General features: G+C 36.3%; 1 protein-coding gene across 1 annotated transcript in view; it reads right to left on the bottom strand.

Moving 5' to 3' along the window:
* LOC146002227 (uncharacterized) overlaps window positions 1-23,591 on the bottom strand; it is a 79,539-nt gene that overhangs the window by 29,832 nt on the left and 26,116 nt on the right. Inside the window, exons 12-17 of the mRNA XM_083139945.1 lie at window positions 20,531-20,566; window positions 19,240-19,293; window positions 16,970-17,002; window positions 16,645-16,701; window positions 11,499-11,867; window positions 288-335 (exon numbers count right to left, since the gene is read on the bottom strand). Coding sequence (XP_082996071.1) covers window positions 288-335; window positions 11,499-11,867; window positions 16,645-16,701; window positions 16,970-17,002; window positions 19,240-19,293; window positions 20,531-20,566 — 597 coding nt within the window. The remainder of the gene's footprint in view (window positions 1-287; window positions 336-11,498; window positions 11,868-16,644; window positions 16,702-16,969; window positions 17,003-19,239; window positions 19,294-20,530; window positions 20,567-23,591) is intronic.

Here is a 23,591-nt window from a genome sequence, read left to right as displayed (position 1 = left end):
AGAAAGGTGAATTTTTTTAATCCTATCCCTTTTATAAAGTATACTGTAAAAGTAGTGCTAAAGAAAATAAATATTAAATAAAAAGCGTGCTTTGTATTTTTTTTAGTTCTTAGGCCATATTTTCAAAATTTTAGGGGATAAACACATGCACATTTCTAAAGATATTAGGTCAGAGATCTGAGCTCTGTGGGTAATCTGACAATTTTGTCCAAAAGATTAGCAAGCCTTAAAATTAGGATCACAAATTAATTAACTCAGTAATATTCAAATAAAAAGATAAAACTTACCAGGTCCTCCAGGTCCACTAGGTCCTTGTGGATAACCTCCTGGACCACCTGGAAATAATTAAATGCTAATAATTTCCAGCGTTCTGTTTGATTCTGTAATGTGTTTTAGAAATTATGTCTTTCAATTTAAATCCAGCACTCTTCATGAACATTTAAGTTTAAATTTCAATTAGTATATGCACATATATGTAAAGAAGCTAAATTAACTGCCATATCTAAACATTTAAATGTGAAAACATTTAGTATGAATTTGAGCTGTCGCCCTAAAAAATGTAATTTTAGATTAACTAATTGATTTCTTCTATTTGTATTTTTAGAATAACAAATATTTAAACATAATATTAAATTGCCTAAATTTCATTGACCAATTAGAAAGTAATAACTTATGAAGAAAGATAAAAAAACAAACCTGGTCCACCTTGTCCTCCTGGTCCACCTGGTCCTCCTATAATTAGTCATTTTTATTAGCAACGAAAGCCACAGTTTCCAATGCAAAGTCAATAAAGATGATAAAATATCCAGTTAAAATATCAACCATTGCTAACAGACAAATTAAATTACATAGACAATAGCAGTTGGTTTATGAAGTATCTAATGGTAAATTAACTATAACCTTGGAACACTATCGGACGTAAGATTTACGTATGCTTTGTTCTCAAATCTCTCCCCTACCTCCCATCTCACACCCACTCACCCCTCTGCCTAGCAGTGCCTCGTGCATTCTGTCAGACACAAGGCAGCACTGTGGTAAGGAGGGTGCAAGCGCTGATCATCTTGATTTGGTTTGTTATGTTGTGCACTGTACGCCAATTTTACGTAGCTGTAGTAAAACGAGAAAAAAATCTCGCGTAATTTTGACATTCGTAAATTCAATTTGGATAGTTAGATTTTGAAAACAAAAGTTTAGAATCGTGCACTATTTTCTTGTAAGACTTTAAAGTTACATTCGTTCATTATTTACAGTGTTATGAATTATTGTCTTTTTTTCATTTTCCGAACTTTTCGCCTTCATTCTTAATGTACGTATGGGCTTGTCAATCAAGACATTCTCTTAAAATATTCTATGTTAAATAAAACCATGTTTATATATTCTAAAATGAAGAATAAAATTTCAATATAAGGAAAATAAACAAAATAATGCTCACAAAGAATCGTCATTTTGTTTTCATAATGCAGAACTTGTGTTAAAAATAGATTCCTTCATGTTCGTAAAATTTACACTGTAATATAGGAACACGACAGTGTTCTAGGGTTAATAACATGGTACAATTCAATTCTTATCTCTGAGCCCCTTCCAAGTCTTCTTGCCTCTTCTTATAGGTCATTCTATAGTGCAGCTAACATGAAGGGGAAAATCAAGTATAGTGAAATGAATTCAAGCATTTGTAAGTTCCCTTATTACCAGGCTATTGTAATTATGTATAGCATTGGTAATTGTATCGAATTATAAGACCTCTTATGATTTTATCAACCATTAATAATTACAGTTCTGTATTATGAACGCTTGATAGAATTCTTTGCATCTTCTAGCACAAACATGTAGATCGTACTGAAAGATTTTTTGTTTTTTTCTTAAAGTCACTGTGACCTGTGCCACACCGCGTATACACACAAATAGCACTTGCCTGCATGATTTTGTACAAATTGTAATCACGAATTGAACTGAGAGAAAAATACTGGAAGGGTGACTTAGGAGAATGTGTTCATGTTAATAAATAGGTTTATATCCTCAGTATATCTTGTACTACTCAATGCCGCCACAGGATTTTTGCTCAGAGAGCTCAGCAGTGCTCAAAGTAGGGGGAGCATGGAGTGACGTTATTCCCCCCCCCCATGTAAGAAAATTCTCATAAAGCATCCCCACACTAGGATAATTTACATAGGCATCTGCCATCCTCTCTATGTTGATGCATACAAGCACCCTTCCCCACCTTTCCCCAAAATCGGCAAAACTTATCACTCCCCAGCTAGGAATTTGCACTCAGAGCCATGGGGATGGGGGGAGTAAGGTTTCTTATCTTGCCCTTTTGTCATAAAAACTCATATTTTATCTTTTATTATTGTTGTTGTTTAGCAAATCATGAAATTGAAATTGAATTAAAAATATCTTGGGTTTGTTGTCATGTTCAGACTTGAGTTCACTATTTAAACAGAAACTTGATTCGACTTGCTTCCTATCCATGAACATCTATAACTTTGTTGATGAATAGTTCTTTGTTGTTATGTACTTTTTTTAACAATACACACAGACGACTTAATCTGCTGTCTTTCATGGTACCCCTCATACATGTTTCCATGCTACAATTTCATTATTTGAATTATATGACATTTTTGAGATATTTCAGGTGGGGACAAGTGTCCCCTGGCCACCTCTGAAGGCACACCTGTTTATTCCTTCCTTTGGTGATTCTTATTATACAATGTCTTATTAATTAGCTGATCAGTAATACTCAGATGAAATTACATGGAGATTGAGAATTTTGAGACAATTACACATACTGAAGACAGATCAATAACATTTTGTAGTTAATAAGTGGACCAAATAAGTACTTTTGTATATTATAAATATTCTTTCTGAGCTTTAATGACTATTTCCCTACCCTACAAAAAAAGAAGCTAGATGTTTAGAACTTAGACACCCTTAAATGTCTAGAAATGGTTTTACTACAGCCAGCATATCTAACTATAACAGAGACTTTCTATGCATGCATTCTTATTAGACCTAAATTATGAGTAGAAATTACAACTACTTCAAAATGATCATAAAGACACACACTGATGGATTGACAATGTTTGGAAAGAAAATTGCTCTTGAATACAAGAAATATAACTTGTGTTGTTAAAATTGAAGGTTTTGCAGAACTTGACTTTAAATAAAGATCTGATGAAAGAAACATGTCAACTCTTGGAGCTTATCATTCCAGCCAATCTTTGTGCTCATAAATAATAGTGGAAAAGTGAAATAAGACATTACTTTTCTAGTGACAGATTCAACATTATATACTTCAATGTTGATTAGGTATTTACATTGAAGGAACGCCAGAATGACAGGCAACAGGAAGAAATAGTATATATGTATATTAAACTTCCTCTAAGAACATTATATATGTCAACAGTTTGTTGAATGGAACTGTGACTTTTACCTGTTTGTTCCTGTCCTGGTCGACATGGACAATTGTCTGGTCCTTGTCCAGGTCCCTGTGAACCACCTGGATACCCTCCAGGTCCACCTGAACACAAAGAAGTTTGTCACTGATGACAATGCAATCACAAATCTTGAAAAGTGCAAGAAAGCAAGATTGTGCTACTCTATAACATGCAATTCTCATTAACTTTAAAAAGCAATCAAACATAAACTTTTATGTACATCATAAAAGTAAATTCAAATTGTCCATGCCATGAAACTGGTAACTGCGAACAAGATTAACATGTAATGATTGTAAATTTGTCTGTAAATTGATAGTAGAGGTAGGTTAGGTAAAATATTCCTGAAATGCCTAGTGGAAGCAAGTGTGTATCCACGGGGAGGGGGACAGGGGGTGATAGCCCCTCTCAATTGCTATTTTTTTTTTTCCATATTCAAGTATTATTATGCATAATATTTTTGAAGGCTCAAATGTTCTGACTGATCGCCAAGTTTAACAGGATCGAGAATATTGTTTCAAGTTTGATTTAAGCCAACTTTCTGCTGATGATAGGTTAATCAGAACTGAACCTACAGTTTAAATTTGGATCTGAACCACTTTGAAATATGCCTCAAAATAGGATAGAACCTGTGACCTCTTGTTTACTTTTTTTTAAACATTTGCTCGTCACACTGATTGTTCAGTTTGCTGTGGCAATAGGAAGAATTATGATAACAACATACAATAATAACCACCTATTTCAGCCCTGTACCCTATTCTTACAAAACAATATCCTAATCTCTAAAACATGGAAGTCACTTTGGTCCTGTTTACATCAATATATATTGTTTATATGTGGCCGCGGTGGCTCAGTCGGTAACGTGTCTGACTACCATGCTAAAGGTCCCGGGTTCGATCCCCGGCCGGTTCAAATCCGGGAACTTTTCTAACGGTGGAAGCGGCCCCGGCGCCCACCCAGCATCGAATAACATGGGTACCTGGGGGAAACCCTGGGGGGTAAAGGCGGTCAGGGGCGTGATGCTGATCACATCACCCCCACTCACGACCGGATCAAGAAAGTGTGGGGCGTTACCCCCACACCCCCTATACGCCTTCATGGCGTGGTGCTATGCACAGGGGAACACTTTACCTTTACCTTTACCTTTATATATTGTTTATATAAAACAGTGCAAGTGTTGCTTAGAATTGATTCTCAGTGAGGTGAGGTACCCTGAGTTAAACTTGCCCCTCCCAACTTCTGGATCTGTCACCAAGCGGAAGTATACAGGGATTAATGTCAGAACAATTTCCCTAAAAAATAAAAGTATGCTAAATTTAAGGAAAGATGGTAAAATATAGCTAACTAAAACAACTTCCCTAATAATTAAAGTTCACTAAATGCATGAAAAGATGGTAAACTAAAGCTAAATATAGAAGTCGAATTCTCTGCATCATGGTAGTATGAACCCCTCACTACAAAATTTCTTCCCAAATTATGGAAAAATCTCATAGTCTGCTTGCTAATAATTTAGGGATAATCTGATTTTAATTTACCATGCTTATGTAAGTTTTATTGTGCGTAAGTTATATTGATTTTATTCATGAAATAAAATGTTTTATCTCTGGATTAGGAAGAAAAATAGTTAACTGATAACAAAAGTTAAGTAATACCTGATAATGATAGTTAGTAGTTTTTGTTGGTAGTACAACCAAGTTCCTGTACTTGAATTATTTGACTAGATGGCACCATACCTCTGCTGTGTACATTTTTTGAAATTTTAAGTCAACAAGTGGTAATATCGAAAATATTATTTTGTTCAAGTATATTTCAGTGGCTCTTTAAATGAGCTACAGGTATAGAGGACGTGATTTAAATTTGTATCTAGCCTTTTACACTGTGATGGTGATGAATGATGATTAGATAAAAATTTACAGATAACATGTCATGCTTAACACATATTAGTGCACAAAAAATATAAAAGGAAATCGATAGATAAACAGAAGAATTACACATTAAAGTACATATTTGTGTTTGATAATATCGTAGAACCTTACAATTATTTACATCTTTATTGCCCATTACATATGCATGTATAAATAGCACAGTAACAGCCAGGAATCAGGAATACATTAGAGATTGTTCTGAACAAAATCATTAGTCTCTCAAGGTTAAACAAATCATAATAAGTAAAGTGTAGAATAAGATCACCATTTTCATAATAATAATTATGCTCAATATACATTTCCAACATAACTCTACATTGCCATGATATTGAAGTGATTAATAAACATTTTACAATTAGAGAATTCCTTAACTCATTTCTCTATCTCACATCTGTGCACTATACAGGAGCAATAAGATGAGTAGAATGATGAATCTTTCACCCTTTTTTGAGTCTCAAGTAAATTGAATTAATTTTCCTTAAATTTTGCGTAAACTTACCAGGGGATCCCGGTTGTCCTGGTCCACCTGGACCTCCTGGTTCGCCTAAAAGAAAATACAAGAAGTGATTAAATTAAGTGATTATAGTATATTTCCTGTTTGTTATTTACTACAATCAGTATAAAACAAATTTGTTATTGGCTACATCTGACTGAAACAAAAACATGTCCATGGCACAACAGGCCTTTGAGGTCCAAGACATGTTAAGCAATTGTCTTTGTGTGATGCGTGGTCAGGAGTATTTATGGCCTTCCACATCAGAATCTGCCCCAAGTAGCTTCTCACAATCCTTCGAAAGGTGCTGGGCCAATATAGACTATACAGAAAAACCTCGTTAATCTGAACTAATGGGGGGGGGGATAAGTTGACCGGTTAAATGAAAGTCCGGATTAACTGAAATAACCTAAATGAACAGTAGAAAGTGCATTAAAACTCTGTTTATGGCAACAAAACACGTTTATTATGGTGTATTTAAGGGCATAGGACTAAATACACTATACAGTACAGTAAAATACAAAGCAATACTGTACATACAATGCAGTATGTACATATGCGATACCCATATTATGATGATGTGCCTTGCATTCTGCTTTTTTGTTTGGGCCTTTTGCCTGTTCGGATTAAGCGAAGTCCGACTTATCGAGTTCCGGATTAACAATGTTTTACTGTATTTAACTTAATATATTCAATCATTGAATAAGTAATATTTGGGGTCACATTATGAGATCTTTTTTGGATGGAATTTGAAAATGTAGCAGTTCAAGTGATAATGTATATTAACCCTCCATGGTGGGGAATTTCAGAAGTGAATTTATCTCGCAATGTCACTGCATAAAAAGTTGCTCTGATGTTCACCTAGCTACCAATGAATGGGTACCTCATGGCATGTTGTAATAGGCAGGTGTAGCTTTACCTCTTTAACAAGTTCATAAATGAAGAAACAAAACTGATTATGCATGCAAAATGATCTTTCTTTGCCTTTCTTCTAAGATCAGGTGCAATTTTCTGCTGTTCTTTCAAAATGACATAATATTATAAGATTAATGCCAGTCGCATGCTTGGTATCCAGGTAACAGCAGAAGCAATTTCATATTCACTTTCAGTCATGTTGTCACTTTCATGTTCACTTTTGTTACTAATACATAGCTACTTGTGCTTCCCTTTTCCTTACTAACACACTTCTGTGCAAGATCGCAATCTGCAGTGTGCTCTGTCTTTCGACACATTCATATTTTTCTTGCTACGTATTTAGGCATGTGGGGGACAAGAACATCATGTATGTGACTGATGTTAGCACTGTAATATTACGTGGCTTATATGTGCAGTAGAACTACGCAACTGTGCTTAGAACAAAGAAAAAGAAAGAACATTCAGCTACACAAAAAGCACTCTTGTACTGCATAGTTCACAGTGCTGCAATCTCGCAATGAATATAAATGGGGGATACCTTTATCCCATGCACCTAACAGAGGGTTACATGCAAATGAAGAATTTTACCTGGTGAGCCTGGTTGTCCTGGAGATCCAGGGCTTCCTGGTTGGCCTGTGTAAGAAAATAGTTAAATCTAATTATATTTAAATTTATAATAACAATTTTAAAATTACTTTCACTGTCTCTAAATTCTTTAAAGTAAATAAACTAGCAGGAAAACATTGAACTAATACAATTTTTGATCACCAATTATGGGAGGATGAGAGGTACTTCCATATGTTAATTCGTCATTAAGCATTACAAGAATGCAATAGATGTTGTCATCAGCACAAATATAAAGGATGATACAAGAATAGTAGAAACATGCAAATATAAAACATAATACAAGAATAGCATAAACATATAAAAATAAACATACTGGGGGCATTCCAGCATTACGTGCATATCATTTTACATACAAAATTTAAATTCTAGACATGAGATTGGATTAAAATATTCATAATTAACTGATTTCATAGAATTATGAAGTACTTTGTGGTGTCTGCTAACAAATGAAAACAACTCGAGTATGATGACATAGCCTGAATGCATGGAAAGTATTAACAAAACTGCGTTGCATATGTGATGCTTTAAAAATGTAGCAAATTGTGACTTCATTTTTCTGTGAAGCATATAGGCTGCAGACGCTAGTAACTTTTATTGGTGAAATGTGCAAATTATATGCATTCACAAACATCTAAACCTTAATGTAATTAAAACAGTAATAATTTCCATATTAATTCATTCTGTTATTTACATGGAGTAGGACCACTTTTCGTGGAATGCCCCAATACAAGAATAGCATAAACATACATACATAAATATGTAGGATGAATATAGAGAGGACAGTATTAAATATATTAAGAATTCTAGAAATGTAAATAGTCTTTTGAGTGCAGAAAAAATTTATCTATTATCCGTACCAGCTAACTGTAGACCAGGCGAATGAGAACAAGTCTCTGCGCAAGTAGTAATGCGAGACGGCTCCATCAATGAACAGTGAGAGAAACGGGATTGTGCAATGGGTGATGGGAGTTTTCCCGATTTCCACCAGCGTTGCAAACTTTTGAAAAGGATAATACCGATCGCACATGGCAAACGGACCGTATTTTTGTCTCCAGGTCCATATGATTGGTTTAAATATTTCTTAGCAAAACAATTGGGATAACACTGAAAGAGCAAATTTTCACAAGCAGTGCATTTAGCGTACGGACTAAGGTCTGGACCGTACATGTACGGTCAGGACCGTACGGTTGGCAACGCTGTGCTTTCACCACTCTATTTTCCTTCTCCTCCTCTGCCAATATGCGCAGCCCTGCTCTACAGTTAGCTGGGATAGGGTATATTGAGTAGAATAGCTTTTCTCTTAGCCAGTCTTGCAGTACCCTTCTAAATTTTTGAAGGGTTGCATAGTGAGCTGTTTCCTGCATCAGGTTAAAGAGTTTAATTCCTATGTGTTTGTAATTATTTTGTACTTTGCTTAGCCTGGTTGATGGTGTGTCTAACTTATAATTGAATCTTGTGTAGTGTCTGTGTACAGAGTATCTTAGATTCTATTTATGAATATGTTCTTTGATAAACCTCAGGCAGCTAAATATATATAGGCATGGAACAGTCATTATTTTATATTGTTTGAAAAGAGGTTTGCAAGAAACAGATTGGTTGAATATTCCAGCAATATTTCTTACTGCTTTTTTCTGCCGAATGAATACATTGCCAACAGTTTACGAGTTGCATTAATTCTTCCTCTGGTTTTTGTATCCCACCTCTGAGAGCTTTTGGCACTTTAGAAGGGGGGACTCTATGTATATAATGTGTATAATATACCAATGCATCAAAAGTAATTACTGGAATTCCCTCCTCCCTTCCCATTGGATTGTGTTTAGTTTGTTTTATGCACAGCAAGGCTAATTGGGACTGGACCTACATTTTAAAGTAGGATCCGAACCACCTTCACTGGGTATTGAACATTGGACACCTTGATTGCAAGGCGACAATGTTACCTTTCCATTGGAAACTTTTCAAATAACGCACTGTATAAGGGTATAACTTGCCAAAATAAAGCATGCAATATTTTGATGAAAGCTATGCGTACATACATTTTAGGAAGTACGGCAGTGGACTGAAATATATAGTACATAAGCAATAAGAACAAACGCTAATAAAAGAATTACATATATAGAGAGATAGCTCAGTTGCAGCAAGTTGCAATGATGACAATTGCACTGAAATTACCCCAAGAAGCGAGTACATCAGCTTGCCTTGCTATATATATTTACTATTGATCTGTCATTTCCCAAAATATGAAGGTAAGTCAAAAAGGTAAAGTTTCTCATGCATATAGAACTGTGCCATAAAGGCAGATTTAGGGGATGAGAGGGTAGGGTCTCACACATTCTCCATCTTGACAATTTTGGAGATGAAGTGATCAGCACCATGCTGCAGGCCACCTTTACCCCACACTCCACCTACCCATTGATTTTACCATTTCCCAAAATATGAAAGAGAATTATATTGACAAATTTGCTGACATTTTACACATTATTAATATACTGAGCATGAATGATTAAGTCAGTATGTAGGAGTAAGGTACTACTAATACTACTTTCATATTTTCACTCACCCGGACTTCCTGGTTGGCCTGGACCTCCTGGTTGACCTGTGTAAGAAACATGATGTATGTATTGACAACATTCTTCTCAATAGAATAATTTCTTTCCTAACCTACGAATTATGACAGGATTGTTTGTAACCTATCAGTCCAAAGTGAATTCAAGATCTTACATGCAATACGAGCTAATATTAGCTAATATCCTACAATGTAATTTCTTGACAATAAGTTTTGTTAGTGTTCAATTAAAAACAAATTTGATAAATTTTGAAACTATGGTTTCTATGGTTCTAAGTCCCCTCTTCTTACCTACTAAATAAATCATACATCTCACTTTTGAGGGACAATGTTTGCCAAGAACTTTTTGATTGAACTATGTTTCATAACTGGATTAAATGGAATCCAACACCTAACTTCCTTCATTATGCCAGATAAATGTTGAGATCTTGTGAACTACAGATAAAGGAACCTAAGATTATTGCATGTTAGATGCATAAGTTCAAATTATTAGGCTAGCCAGGAACCCTATTTTCACCCAGACAGACTTCCTTGTTTGGCTGGACCTGTATAAGACACATGGTATCTGTATTTGCAATATTCTTCTCAACAGAATAAATTAATTCTTCTATAACTACAAAGTCCATATTACAGAAACGTTTGCGACTTTCCAGACTCCCAAATTCTCTAACCTGGATAACCTCCTGGTCCCCCTGGACCTCCTTGTCCTCCTGGTCCACTTGGGTAACCTCCTGGTCCACCTGGTTGACCTCCAGGTCCTCCTGGTCCACCTTGTCCTCCTGGTCCACCTGGCCCACTTGGGTAACCTCCTGGTCCACCTGGTTGACCTCCAGGTCCTCCTGGTCCACCTTGTCCTCCTGGTCCACTTGGGTAACCTCCTGGTCCACCTGGTTGACCTCCAGGTCCTCCTGGTTGACCCCCTGGTCCTCCTGGACCACCTTGTCCTCCTGGTCCACCTGGTCCACTTGGGTAACCTCCTGGTCCACCTGGTTGACCCCCTGGTCCTCCTGGACCTCCTTGTCCTCCTGGTCCACTTGGGTAACCTCCTGGTCCACCTGGTTGACCTCCTGGTCCTCCTGGACCTCCTTGTCCTCCTGGTCCACTTGGGTAACCTCCTGGTCCACCTGGTTGACCTCCAGGTCCTCCTGGTCCACCTGGACCTCCTTGTCCACCTGGGTAACCTCCTGGTCCACCTGGTTGACCTCCAGGTCCTCCTGGTCCACCTGGTCCACTTGGGTAGCCTCCTGGTCCTCCTGGTTGACCTCCTGGTCCACCTGGACCTCCTTGTCCACCTGGGTAACCCCCTGGTCCACCTGGTTGTCCTCCTGGTCCACCTTGTCCTCCTGGTCCACCTGGTTGACCTCCTGGTCCACTTGGGTAACCTCCTGGTCCACCTGGTTGACCTCCAGGTCCTCCTGGTCCTCCTTGTCCTCCAGGTCCACCTGGGTAACCTCCTGGTCCACCTGGTTGACCTCCAGGTCCACCTGGACCTCCTTGTCCACCTGGGTAACCCCCTGGTCCACCTGGTTGTCCTCCTGGTCCACCTGGTCCACCTTGTCCTCCTGGTCCACCTGGTTGACCTCCTGGTCCACTTGGGTAACCTCCTGGTCCACCTGGTTGACCTCCAGGTCCTCCTGGTCCTCCTTGTCCTCCAGGTCCACCTGGTCCACTTGGGTAACCTCCTGGTCCACCTGGTTGACCTCCTTGTCCACCTGGTCCACTTGGGTAACCTCCTGGTCCACCTGGTTGTCCTCCTGGTCCACCTGGTCCTCCTTGTCCTCCTGGTCCACCTGGATAACCTCCTTGACCACCTTGCTCACCTGGTCCACTTGGGTAACCTCCAGGACTGCCAGTCTGGCCTCCTGGTCCACCTGGACCACCCTGACCTCCTTGGCCTGGACCTCCTGGTCCACCTAATAATACAAGAAAATGGTTTTATTATTTAAGTTATTTAGATCTAGTCTTCTGTAGAATTGTTTTGCTTTTTTAACTTCTATGTACAGTGAGCATCTTCTAATCAGGCACCACGGGACTGGACCCTTGGCTGGATAATGAAATGGCTGGCTAAACCTAATTATGTAATGGAATACAGTAAACATCACTACAAGGGGGTATCAGAAAGTTTTAATCATCATCCAGAAGTTATTGCGCTATGTGAATTAAATTTCGCCAGTCTAATCACTGGTTTTTGTGTGCTTGATGGTGTAAAAGTCTTCATAGTATGTCATTTGCATTTTTTGGCAGGTGGTGGTAGATGTCAGTAACCTGTAAAAATGGAGAAGACTGAGGCTCGCAGCGTGATATGTTCCTGCATTTGAAGGGTTACAGTACCCAGCAAATTCATGATGAAATTAAGGCTGTCTATGGTGACGATTGTCCATCATATGACACTGTTGTGAGGTTGAAGAGGAATTTCCAAAGTCTCTCATAGACGAGCCAAGAGGTGGACGATCATTACTCACAGACGATGTAGCTACAGTGAAGAAAGTGGAGTATCTCATCCTGGAAGACCGATGAGTAACCCTTCATATGATCATGCATGCAACTGGTCTTAGTTACGGCAGTGTGTAGAAAATTATTCAAGACGAGCTCCACATGTCTAAGGTGTCAGCATGCTTAGTTATGGGGCCCATGTCCTTGCACCCGCTCACTCATCTCAAGCTGCTGCTGTGGAAACAAGGCAATGCTGCCATATAATAATGCTGCATCTGCCATATTCTCCTGATCTTGCCTAAAGTGACTTTTCTTTTTCCCTGCAATGAAAAATTCACTGCAGGGTCAGCGATTCGACAGCACAAATGATGTCATGTAAGAGGTGGAACACTGATTTTGATGCAATCTGAAGACATCTACAATGATGGCCTGCTGAAGGTCAAGAAATGCTGGGAGAAATCTGTGCATCTGCATAGTGACTACGTGGAGAAGTCTTAAGAACTACAACTTGAAATAAAGTTTCCATTTCATTTAGTTTATGGTAATAATTAACACTTTATGATACCCCCTCGCAGTGGCGGAGCGTGACCTTTCCAACAGTGTAAGCCTAGCATGACGAAGGCTATTTCCCGTTGTGGGGCTGACATGGTTAGTGGTTTATCCACACACATCGACCCCCGCCCCCCCCCCCCCCAATTTTTTCAGAACACTTCCCTGGAATTTTTCACCAAATTAAAAATTCTGGATATCTGATAATTAAGTCAGTGTTATTCCTATCACAATGAGTAACGTAACGATAAAAAATATGCAAAGTTAGATAAAATGAATAATAATAATAATAAACAAACGAAAACAGAAGGAAACAGAAAAGTGCTGAATACTTTTTACAACCGCATAACCAAGTATCAGCTCCGTATCATGAATCGCAAAATCGACGCACTTTATTTTTCGTTTCTGTTACTATGTCTGCTAGAGAAGGAAGGGGTGGGCCTACCTATATCCACAAGTTTCTTCTTGGCAGCAAAATCCTTGCTGGACAACGGCGTCTTCAACAAGTTCTCCACCCCACCGCACAATCACACTCATTTTATTCCATAATGCACTTCACTACTGTATTACACCACAGCACAGGGACGACAGTCCGCTTTTCAATAGATGGAATTCGCAAAAGCAATACCTCGAGACTTTAACAAACACACAGCAAGAAGGGGAAAACAAAAAGAAACCAGATCCAAAATCGGTCACTGCTCAAAGCAGTGATCTTTCGGACTGTGAGGAGAATATCCCTTTCGGATATAAAAAAAAATTCCCTCTCTTGCCTTAAAATTCCCTATATTTAGTAAAAAAAAAATACAATATAAAATATAAAAGAAATGCTCACAAATTGTAGGGATATATCCAGAAATTTCTATCAAAGGACATGTAAGTGTTTTCTTAGGATAATGTAAAAGCAAATCTAGCACCTAAAAGATCATAAACAGGCTTTTCGTACGTTGTTCTAAGAGTGTTTGAATCACGGACTATGTAATTAATAATATTTTGTTCACATTTGACATGAAATTTGTAAAATTGGTTCAATCTTCAGTTTTCATTAACATTTATTTATTTATTTACTTATTTATTTCACTTTTTAGCTCAATTATTACCAGCTGAGTTCATACATAAACGGAAAACAGAGTCTTAATATGTCTAATGTTTATGCTCACCTACAAGCGAAAAACAGAAACAACAAGAATTTAGCACATCAATGTGTATCTAGTTTTCCCGTATCCCGCTCATTTCTCCTTTTTCCCCTTCCTGTTAGTTTTTTGCTTCAGAATTCCCTGTTCCTGGGGGAAAAAACCTCCTTGAAGCACCACCGGCTCAAATTTCCTTTACAGTCAACCATTCATACCCGACAACGCTGGAGCCCCTCCTCTTACAGGACCTGTATCTCACTGGCGCGTATTCAGTGAAGCCAACCCAAGCATAAGGTGCTAAATCTCGCACGAGTTTAAAAAGTCGTTTGTAAGTTGGAGATATAAATAAAACAACAGGGCCGCTTTTCGTTGTGGTTGAATTTTCTCAAACTTTTCACATAACGTGGAACCCATGTCGTTGGTTGAACCATTCAAATTTATGTTTGTTTTTGTTATAAATTAATATTTATAATATGAAAATCCCAGAACAATTTAGTAGTATGTAGCATAATTTCGGAGTTAACTTCAAATTGAATTAGTATATTTTGAGAAGAGAAATATACCTAGTTTACCCCAACCCCTGAAAAAATACTTTGCTTAATCCTCCCTGGTGGAAAGAAATACTGCGGACGTCCATGAACAACATTTTTTCTAAACATGAGGTTTGCAACGCTGCTGTAAGCCTCTGCCCGTAGGTTTACACACCTAGGGTTTCGACGCGCTCTTCTCCCTATATTCCTTGTTCTTCTCCTTCCAGATACGGTGGGCGACGGTAGGCACTGCTCCTTCACGGTCAGAAATTTGTAAGGCAACATTCAGACGGCTTACAACTTTCCCCAAGCAAAAGGCGGGAGTTCTCACGTGCCATCTGGTGTGAAGTGTTGCAATCTAACAAACAGGATCTCGAAGACTGGTATCAGACCGAGATGAACTTTGAAGTTTTTACGAATTTTGCCATATAATTACATACATTTTACTAGAATTAATAAAGTGTAAGCCCGGCTTACACGGCTTACATGGACGCTCCGCGCCTGCCCCCTCGTACATCACATCACAAGATAGGCAGAAAAAGAAGCACAGAAAACTACTGTATATGTATCACTGTACAGTTTGTACACATTTTTAAAACTAAACAATTGTAGACTACATCTTTAAAAATACATACAGTACTACATGTATTCTAGAAGAAATCAATATTTTTTTTTTCTGAGCTGAGCTGCCAGTTGAACTGAGGACCAGTTGAACCAAGGAAAGTTAAGAGGGCGCCCACTGTATATAATAAATTGACACAAGTTTTAAAATAGGAATTGGATAAGTTAGTCAATTTTCCATTGGTATTAGTCGATATAGGTATATTAGTGAAGAAGGAGAATGATAAAATAATGGAAGTTATCAAGAATAAAAAAAAAATGGATTGGAACACTAACTAAGGAGTACCTGCATTCTGCAAGATGTGATGAAATGAATGAAAAATGGTGTAAGAGCCTGGGAAGAAGATAACAGACTACATTAAAATAAGTCGATACTTATATGGAGCAGAGACTTGGACAATGACAGAGAGAGACAAAAGCAAGATGCAGGCAGTGGAGATGAAACTTTAAGGAGTATATTGGGGAATACTAGAAGGGATAGAATAAGGAATGTCGAGCTTCGACAGACAGTGCGATTGGTGAAGCTTGAGGACAGGATAGATCAGGCACAGGTGACATGGTTTGGGCACGTGAAGAGGATGGATGCAGAAAGACTACCAGTAAGAGCTTACAATGCACGAGGAGTGGGAATAAGGCCAAGGGGGAGGCCAAGATGTTGGTGGAAAAAGCAGATAGTCGAGAATGTTAGAAGAAGAGGTCAAGATTGGAACACCATGGAGAGAAGGGAATGGTAGAAAACCAGAAGAAAATGGAGAGGCTTGACTTTTATGCCAACCCAGCCAGATGCAGGAAATGGTGAAGGATGTTGATGAATTAAGTTACTTAAATCTATTCTTCTTTCGATTGCTTTTTGCTTTTTAATTTTTACTTATGAACATAATATATTGATACAAGTTTTATTGACAGATTAATCAGTTTTCCATTGGTATTGGTCGACATAGGCATATTAGTGAAGAAGGAAAAAGAGAAAATAATGGAAGTTATCAAGAATAGAAAAAGAAGGGGATTGGAACACTGAATAAGGAGAACCTGCATTTGCAAAATGTGATGAAAGGAATGAAAAATGGTGTAAGAGTCTGGGAGGAAGATAACAGACTATATTAAAATAAGTTGATACTATGCTGATATGAAAGGTAAGTAGTAAGATAGGAGAACTTGCCTGTTGGGCAGATAACAATGAATAAACAAATCATTGTTAGTTAAAATTTGAAATTAAGTCATCCCCAAAATGTAACAATACTATTATTCAAGTAATTTTAACGAAGATTTAAGCCTTGCAGATGAAACTGATATTGGCGGTGGATACTTGAAAGGCTGAAAACTGTGAACAAAGTTGCTTGCAATAACTTCATGTCCGTCCAGCTATAAATTATTATTCACAGTAATGAAAAAGAAAAGGAAAGGAAAACATTTCTCAGTCAACTCACCTGGTCCTCCTGGATAACCTGGGCCTGATGGATGTCCTCCAGGACCACCTGGTCCTCCTAGGGGAAAAAATGTTTGTTACTGTAAGGAATCTGAAAAATTTTAATTTACTTGTAAATTTCATCAGATTATTATAAAAGTACAAAGTTTCCAGCTTCTCTCTCTCTTTCTCTCCCCATACATTTTTTTACTGATATATTGTTGTAATATAGTAATATGTATGTCTTTTCATAATTTACTGGCTTCAGATTTTGTGCTAAATTTACAAGAATATACTTTCAATACAAGTACTGCATTTCTATAAATTTACCACCTTCATTTACTTACCTTGTCCTCCTGATCCTGGTCCTCCTGGTTGTCCTGATTTAGAAAAAAGAAATAAGATATCATTTTGTTACAGTCAAAATAACTAATTGTATATTATTATTGTAACATGTATCTTCTAGTTCTTCTTTCTTAATAAATACTAATTTTAAATGAACAAGGGAGCAACATTTTATATTTCTCCCAGACTAATTCAAAGTGCCAGTACCCTTTCAAGTTATGAGTAACGTTTAGAAAACAAATAATTTTATGTATGAATACATACATGTCAGTGTGTATGTGAATGAACTTTATATAATATATTGAGGTGTTTCCTCCTCAATTAAAATGCCTCTTATAATCCTAGTATATATGTTTACTAAATGTATTAAAAAAAATGTAAACCAATTCATTCAAAATATCAACAAAATAGTTAAAAATACTTTGTAGTTATAGATAACTAATTGTCAATTTGCAAATTAATGGAGTGGGGGGGGGGTGCTGGGGACTTCTTCCCCCTTACAAAATGTTTTATCCATGCCAGGGATGTTTTTAAACCCCTCAAAGAAAATGGAATCAAAAGCTTATTATAATGCTTAACTATGTGAAACAAACACAAGTGAAAAATCATTCCTATCTATCAAGGGTCCAGTTATCAAAGATTTCCCTCTCGAAAAGCATGCAGCCTTGTCGATTAAAAAATTACATACCTTTCTGTAAAAGAACGACTCATTAGGCAACACAATAACAGGCTGTTTTCCACTTAAGTTTCATGGCATAGTGCTGATACTTTACAGGTATCAAAGTGTTCATAAGGAACTTGAAATTGGCAATAGAAATTTGGCCAAGTTTTCGGTGTTACAGTTCAATACTTATTTTTATGTACGAGTGAGAGTTTTTCTAGAATTTAAATATATGTACTAGGTGTTTCTAAAATGTTATCATAAGATTCAATGGCCTAGATTAGAACAAAAGGCCTATAGTAACATATACAAATTTGCATACCCAAGAAAATCTAACCCCCTAAAATGGAATCACAAATACACAATTGAGTAGGCAAAATGCACAAATTTGTACAGTGCTAATTGTTATATATAAAATTATTCTATCAGGTTTGGCAATATATGCATATTATTCTATTTGTTTTTGACAAAATTGCCAATAATTTGACTAATTTGATATTTCTATAAGAATAATCTACTTTTGTGCAAAATTTCACCAAATTGTTATTTTTTAAATGAATATAAAGTCACAATTCATGACTATAGTTTGTAAAGTAAATATGCCAAAATATAAAGTTTCTTTTTTTCTGGCATTTTAATTCACATATTAATTAAGGAATTGATGTATCATTTAGCTCTTCCCGACAAATATTTTTAATTTCCTTTTAGACAGAATATCAGTTGGAGTATCGGTAAATTTTATTTCTGTACTTTATCAAATTGGCAAGAATTGAATATCAGCCTATCCATAAAAACTATACCTGATTTTAATTCTTGATAGGGTCTTTCATTAAGAGTGATACTTTTTAAAATTGTAATTTCCAGTTTCTAATATATATATTTTTGTGTGCTTCCAGGTGTGAAAATATCCAGCACAATTTACAGTTTCATCATGCAGCGACTCATGCTTCCTGAACGTTTAGAAATCATTAAAAAATGTTACCAAAGTGGCAGCTCAGTTGTGGGTGCTCATCGTTTGTTCATCAGAGAATTGGGTCACCATCACCGTTTCTCTATTCAGGCTATATGCTGCACTGTTGCCAAGTTCAAGCGGGATTTCACTCTACACGACCAGAAGCCACCAAGAAGACAACGTAAAGCACGAAGCGAGGACAATATCACAGCAGTAGCGGCCAGTATTGAGGAAGAGCCGAATGTGTTAGTTTCAAGATGATCTCAACAGTTGCGGCTATCTGAGACATCAACTTGGTGAATCTTGCGAAAGGATTTGGGCCTGCATCCATACAAAGTTGTATTGACTCAAGAGTTGAGTTCTTAAATATTCACCTCTAACATCACAGAAAGAATTTACCTATTGTATTGTGTAGTAATTTGGACAACATATGTGTCCCATGCATACTTTTCTGTTACACATATTTTTTTTTAAAATTGAAAATTATGTAATTTGTTACAAGGAATGTTTTGTTAATGCTTATAATTTTCTCTTACCATTCTTGATACTTTGATTTATCATAGTTCTCACTTCTACCTGAAATCATAACAAAGCTGTGGACGTAATATAATTTATTAGGTAAGTAAATTTTAAGATAAAATATTTCAACTTCGACTTACCTGGACCTCCAGGATATCCTGGACCACCTGAACCTCCTGGTCCACCTTGTCCTCCTAAAATTAAAATAACCCTTTGTAGAACATACTTAGATACATACCTTGCAATTAATATGAACATTGTACAGGATTTGTGTATCATTCTAAGTATACGCAGAATTATCTTGATCTAAGTTGATCTTCCACTATGCTCCGCTTCCCTAATTTAAATAAATACATCTGGGACATTCCATTGTCCCGGGTGGAACAAGTAGACTACATTTTAGATATTAAAGTAAGTATTCTACTGATAATTACTCCCTCTGTCCCATAATTATTGTCCGGTACATTTTTGTTTGCTGTGTCATAATAATTGTCCGATGTTCAAACTGTGACATTGGTGTATACAGAAGAAGAACATGAAACACAGGATGAGTCATACAACTTTATTACTCAAGGATCAGTACAAATTGTGCTTTCCATCTGCCTCTTTGTCTGTCATTTCTGTACTAATATTTTGGCATACCGGACTATAATTATGGGACAGAGGGTGTAAGCAACATTTTCTTACAGTTTCTGTGCAATGAAATATGAAGCGTAACACTGTTGATTAAACATAACTACCCTTAAAATACTTTCCCTGATTTGTAGCTATAAGCAAAAAAATTGTGTCATGGGTGCGACAGGTGAAACAATGCCTCTTTACTTAATAAGAAATTTATTTTAATTTCTGTGAATTGTCAAATGATGAAAAATAAATTATTTATGACAAAGAGAGAAGATAATTGACCTTTCAATATTCTAGTGGAGTTGAAGAAAAAGTGTTACAATTAAAGGAGAACTTAATTGCTTTTTGGTGTCATGGGTAGGACACAATAGAAAACACAACTAATTAAAAAAGTTAAAATAAAATAACAATATGCAAAATACTTTCTACCTTCTAACTTAATTATGTATAATACTTGAATTTTCATGCAAATGGCAAACTTACATTGTTCACTCAGAAGACAGGAAGAAGTTACAGCATTGCATTTAATTTTAAAAACAGGTTCAGGGGAACTTTCACATGAAATGCCTCATCTTTAAAAAGTATCATTAGGTAAGAAGTTAGTTTTATTAATCTGCTTATAAATTCAGAGGACAGTAATTCTAATTATACATTTTATGGATACTATTAACAGTAAAATGTTTATTATGCTTCATGGTAGCAATTAATATGTTAAATTTGTTCTATGAAACAATTATGATGTTTGATAACAAAGTACGAAACCTGTTTCAGTATAACTTATTTTACTATTTTAACATTTTTATTTACCTGGGCTTCCTGGTGATCCCGGACTTCCTGGTTGACCTGATGAAAAGGATAGAGTCTCAGATATATATGTATGCCATGAACCAAACTTAAAACATGTAAAAAAAAATCTAAATCTACAATCATTTTCATTCCTATGTAAATAGTAGTCCATCCATATCTGCAGGTGATACTTCAGGATGTTCTGCAGATAGTATTTTTTGTTTACATACATGCTTGGGGTAAAGTTCAATTGATAAACTATACACAATAGAGTGCTGCAGGGAGAGGATTTCACTCGAGCACCAAATATGGGCTTCACCAGTAACTTTTGTATGTGGGATCAGGCCCAGGCATAGCTCGTACATTGTTTCCTGGGGGTTAAACGACACATATTCAGTTTCTGCAAAAAGACTGTCTCCACAAAACAAGAATGGGGTTGGGGGGGGGGGAGTTGATGTGAAGGTTTATGTGGAATCTTTTTTTTTTATCTAGGAGTACAAGTTTTTATAGTAGGAGTGGGGTATTCAAGTAAATTTTGTGCCAAATTGGAAATAAATTGTGCCTTTATGAAAAATGTTGCGAAAAGAATGAGACACTGTTAAGAGGGTGTTGGAAATGTGTACATGAATTACTGACCTAAATCCTTTAATACAGCACAAATTATCATGAATAAAATATCAAATGTAAACTCTCACTAGAAATCAAACCTAGGACCCTCTGATTGAAATGTGACATCTTTGTTCAAATTTCGGGTGAGTCGACCAGAACAACTCTCTTCTCAGCACTTTATCTCAAATTCCTTTCACTGGGTGAGAAATTTCATTACGCTAATTATATACATTTTTAGCATCCATTTCTTCTCTGTGGCTGCATTAAACAATGTAACCTAATCATAATCCACCCCTCAATTCACTGAATACTAATGTAATACTTTCGAACAACTATCCAAGCACTTCAAAAATAAACAAACTTGAAGCAATGAGAGAGTTAGTTGGGCATCTGCCTTCAGTCTGATGCTTTCACTATGATTGAGAGTTGTCCTGGGTGTTCAACAGTGAAAGTGCATCAGCTTAGCTGACTCTGGGTTTCTCTTTCTCAGAAAAAAAAAAAAATCATTTGTTGGGGCTACAAATATATTACTTATTATGGGGAAATTTCAGGAAAACATTGAAAGAAGTTAAATACATTATTTATTGTTCATTCTGGAAGTGAATACTACACATATTACTGGCAGTTTGGTCCACTTGTGAGCTATAGTGCTAAACATTTCTGTGTCTTACCATTGACTTGATTAGATAACTAATAACAATAGTAATTCATGTTTTCGGAATAAAAGATGAAATTGATAATAGTTCCCAGTGGATGGTGGCAGAGGCCATCAAAATTAACAGAAACTCCACAAGTAAGTTTCATGGAAAAGTTAGTAACTCACTTATGTATAATTAATTAACGATAGTTACCCTAAAAACTAATATTATTATATCCTTGGGAGACTTTTCTCTTGCTCAAAAACAAGATGACTCAATGTATATGACAATTTTTTCTTTTTCTTGCCCCCTTTTCCCCTTCTACGTTGTCAATTTAAAATCATTAATGCCCTAAAACATATATTATAGTTATACTTCCACCATTTCAATCAAGAATGAACTTGGAAAATTGAGGGAAATATCAACTATGAAGTATATATTCTGTTATTTTTCTTGTAAACTCTCATTTTTCGTATTGGAACACTTTCTCATGGAATCTTTCTTTCTTTCTTCTTTCTTAAAAAAAGAAATTTGTAGAATGTGAAAACATTAAGTTCTGTCTTGGTTTATGCATTTACCTCTCTGTTTCTTGAATTAACTTACTTTTTAATTTCCTTATTCTGCTGAAATACTATTCAACTTAAATCTATTTCTCTTTTCTACTACCATAAATGAAAGGTTTTTATTTTTTCCTATTATCAAATTATATTATGGGCGTTCTCCCATGGAATGAAGGGAATAAGTCATTCCCTTACAAAATAGAAAACACACTAATTTATTACCTATACTTATGTGGTAAATTCGTACGTAGTCGTTGAAAAAGCCATGAGACGAGTCTGTCTTGCTAGCCAGCAGACAATGTTAGTATGTAGCTAACGCTTGGCATGTGTTGTGACACTTCGGGGAAAGGAGCACTTGGGCCAGACTTTGCCATGCTTCATAGATTTTCAGCAAAGGGAATGCATCTATGCTACTCATTCCGGCCCCTAATTTCTTCCGAGCTAATCTGCCTAAAAAAGATATATTGTAATGTTTTTTCTTTGATTTAGAACTAATTTTTTGGTGCGATTTATTCCAGTAAATTTCATTTGTGTTATGTGTGGAATTTGTATCAAACAAATATGTTTAAAAAATGTACTTCACAGGTTGACCAAATTACTGTTGTTAGAAATAGAAAAGCAGTAATCTGTGTATTTGCTTGATGTGAGTATTCTGTGTATGTTTTTGATGTGAATATTCTGTGTTTTTTTTTTTTGCGGGATAATTATTCTGTGACTGGCAAGAGAAATGTCATGTGTGAGATTAAACCTTAATTTACTTATATTGGTGCTCGAGAAATTTTGAAGATAAATGAGAGATTATTTCTGGTTGGACACCACTGCCTGATTTACAGGGTGTAAAAACTAAAACAAACCAACGTGTTCGTCATTTTAATCCAAAACAATACACAGTGATCAAGAATGCCAAAAAATCTGCAAAAATCTGGAGCTTGCTACTTGACCTTTACATCCATTCAAATGTGTAAGATTAGCAATTTTAAGAGAAAATGGACACTTTGGGTCCACAGAATTGGCGTGAGGTTGATTTAGATTTTTGTACAAAAAGTATAGTTTGTGATTTTTTTCAATAAACACTTGGAAGCATATTACCCTAATACTAAGCATGACACTTGAAGACTGAAATACATTCCCAGAAAATATTAAATAATATTAATAATAATAATGGAAATAATAGTGGAAAAGTACCGTTAAAATGCATTTATGCATAATGTGTTGAAAAATATTCAATGATCATGGAGTCTAGTGCTAATGTTGTAAGTTGTTTTTCAGCACTTT

Source organism: Lepisma saccharinum, chromosome 18 (genome assembly GCF_977018435.1).
Source record: "Lepisma saccharinum chromosome 18, izLepSacc3.1, whole genome shotgun sequence".
In the NCBI taxonomy this organism is placed as follows: domain Eukaryota; kingdom Metazoa; phylum Arthropoda; class Insecta; order Zygentoma; family Lepismatidae; genus Lepisma; species Lepisma saccharinum.
The sequence above is the reverse complement of the archived record's forward strand: the minus strand, read 5'-3'. Positions and strand labels throughout refer to the sequence as shown.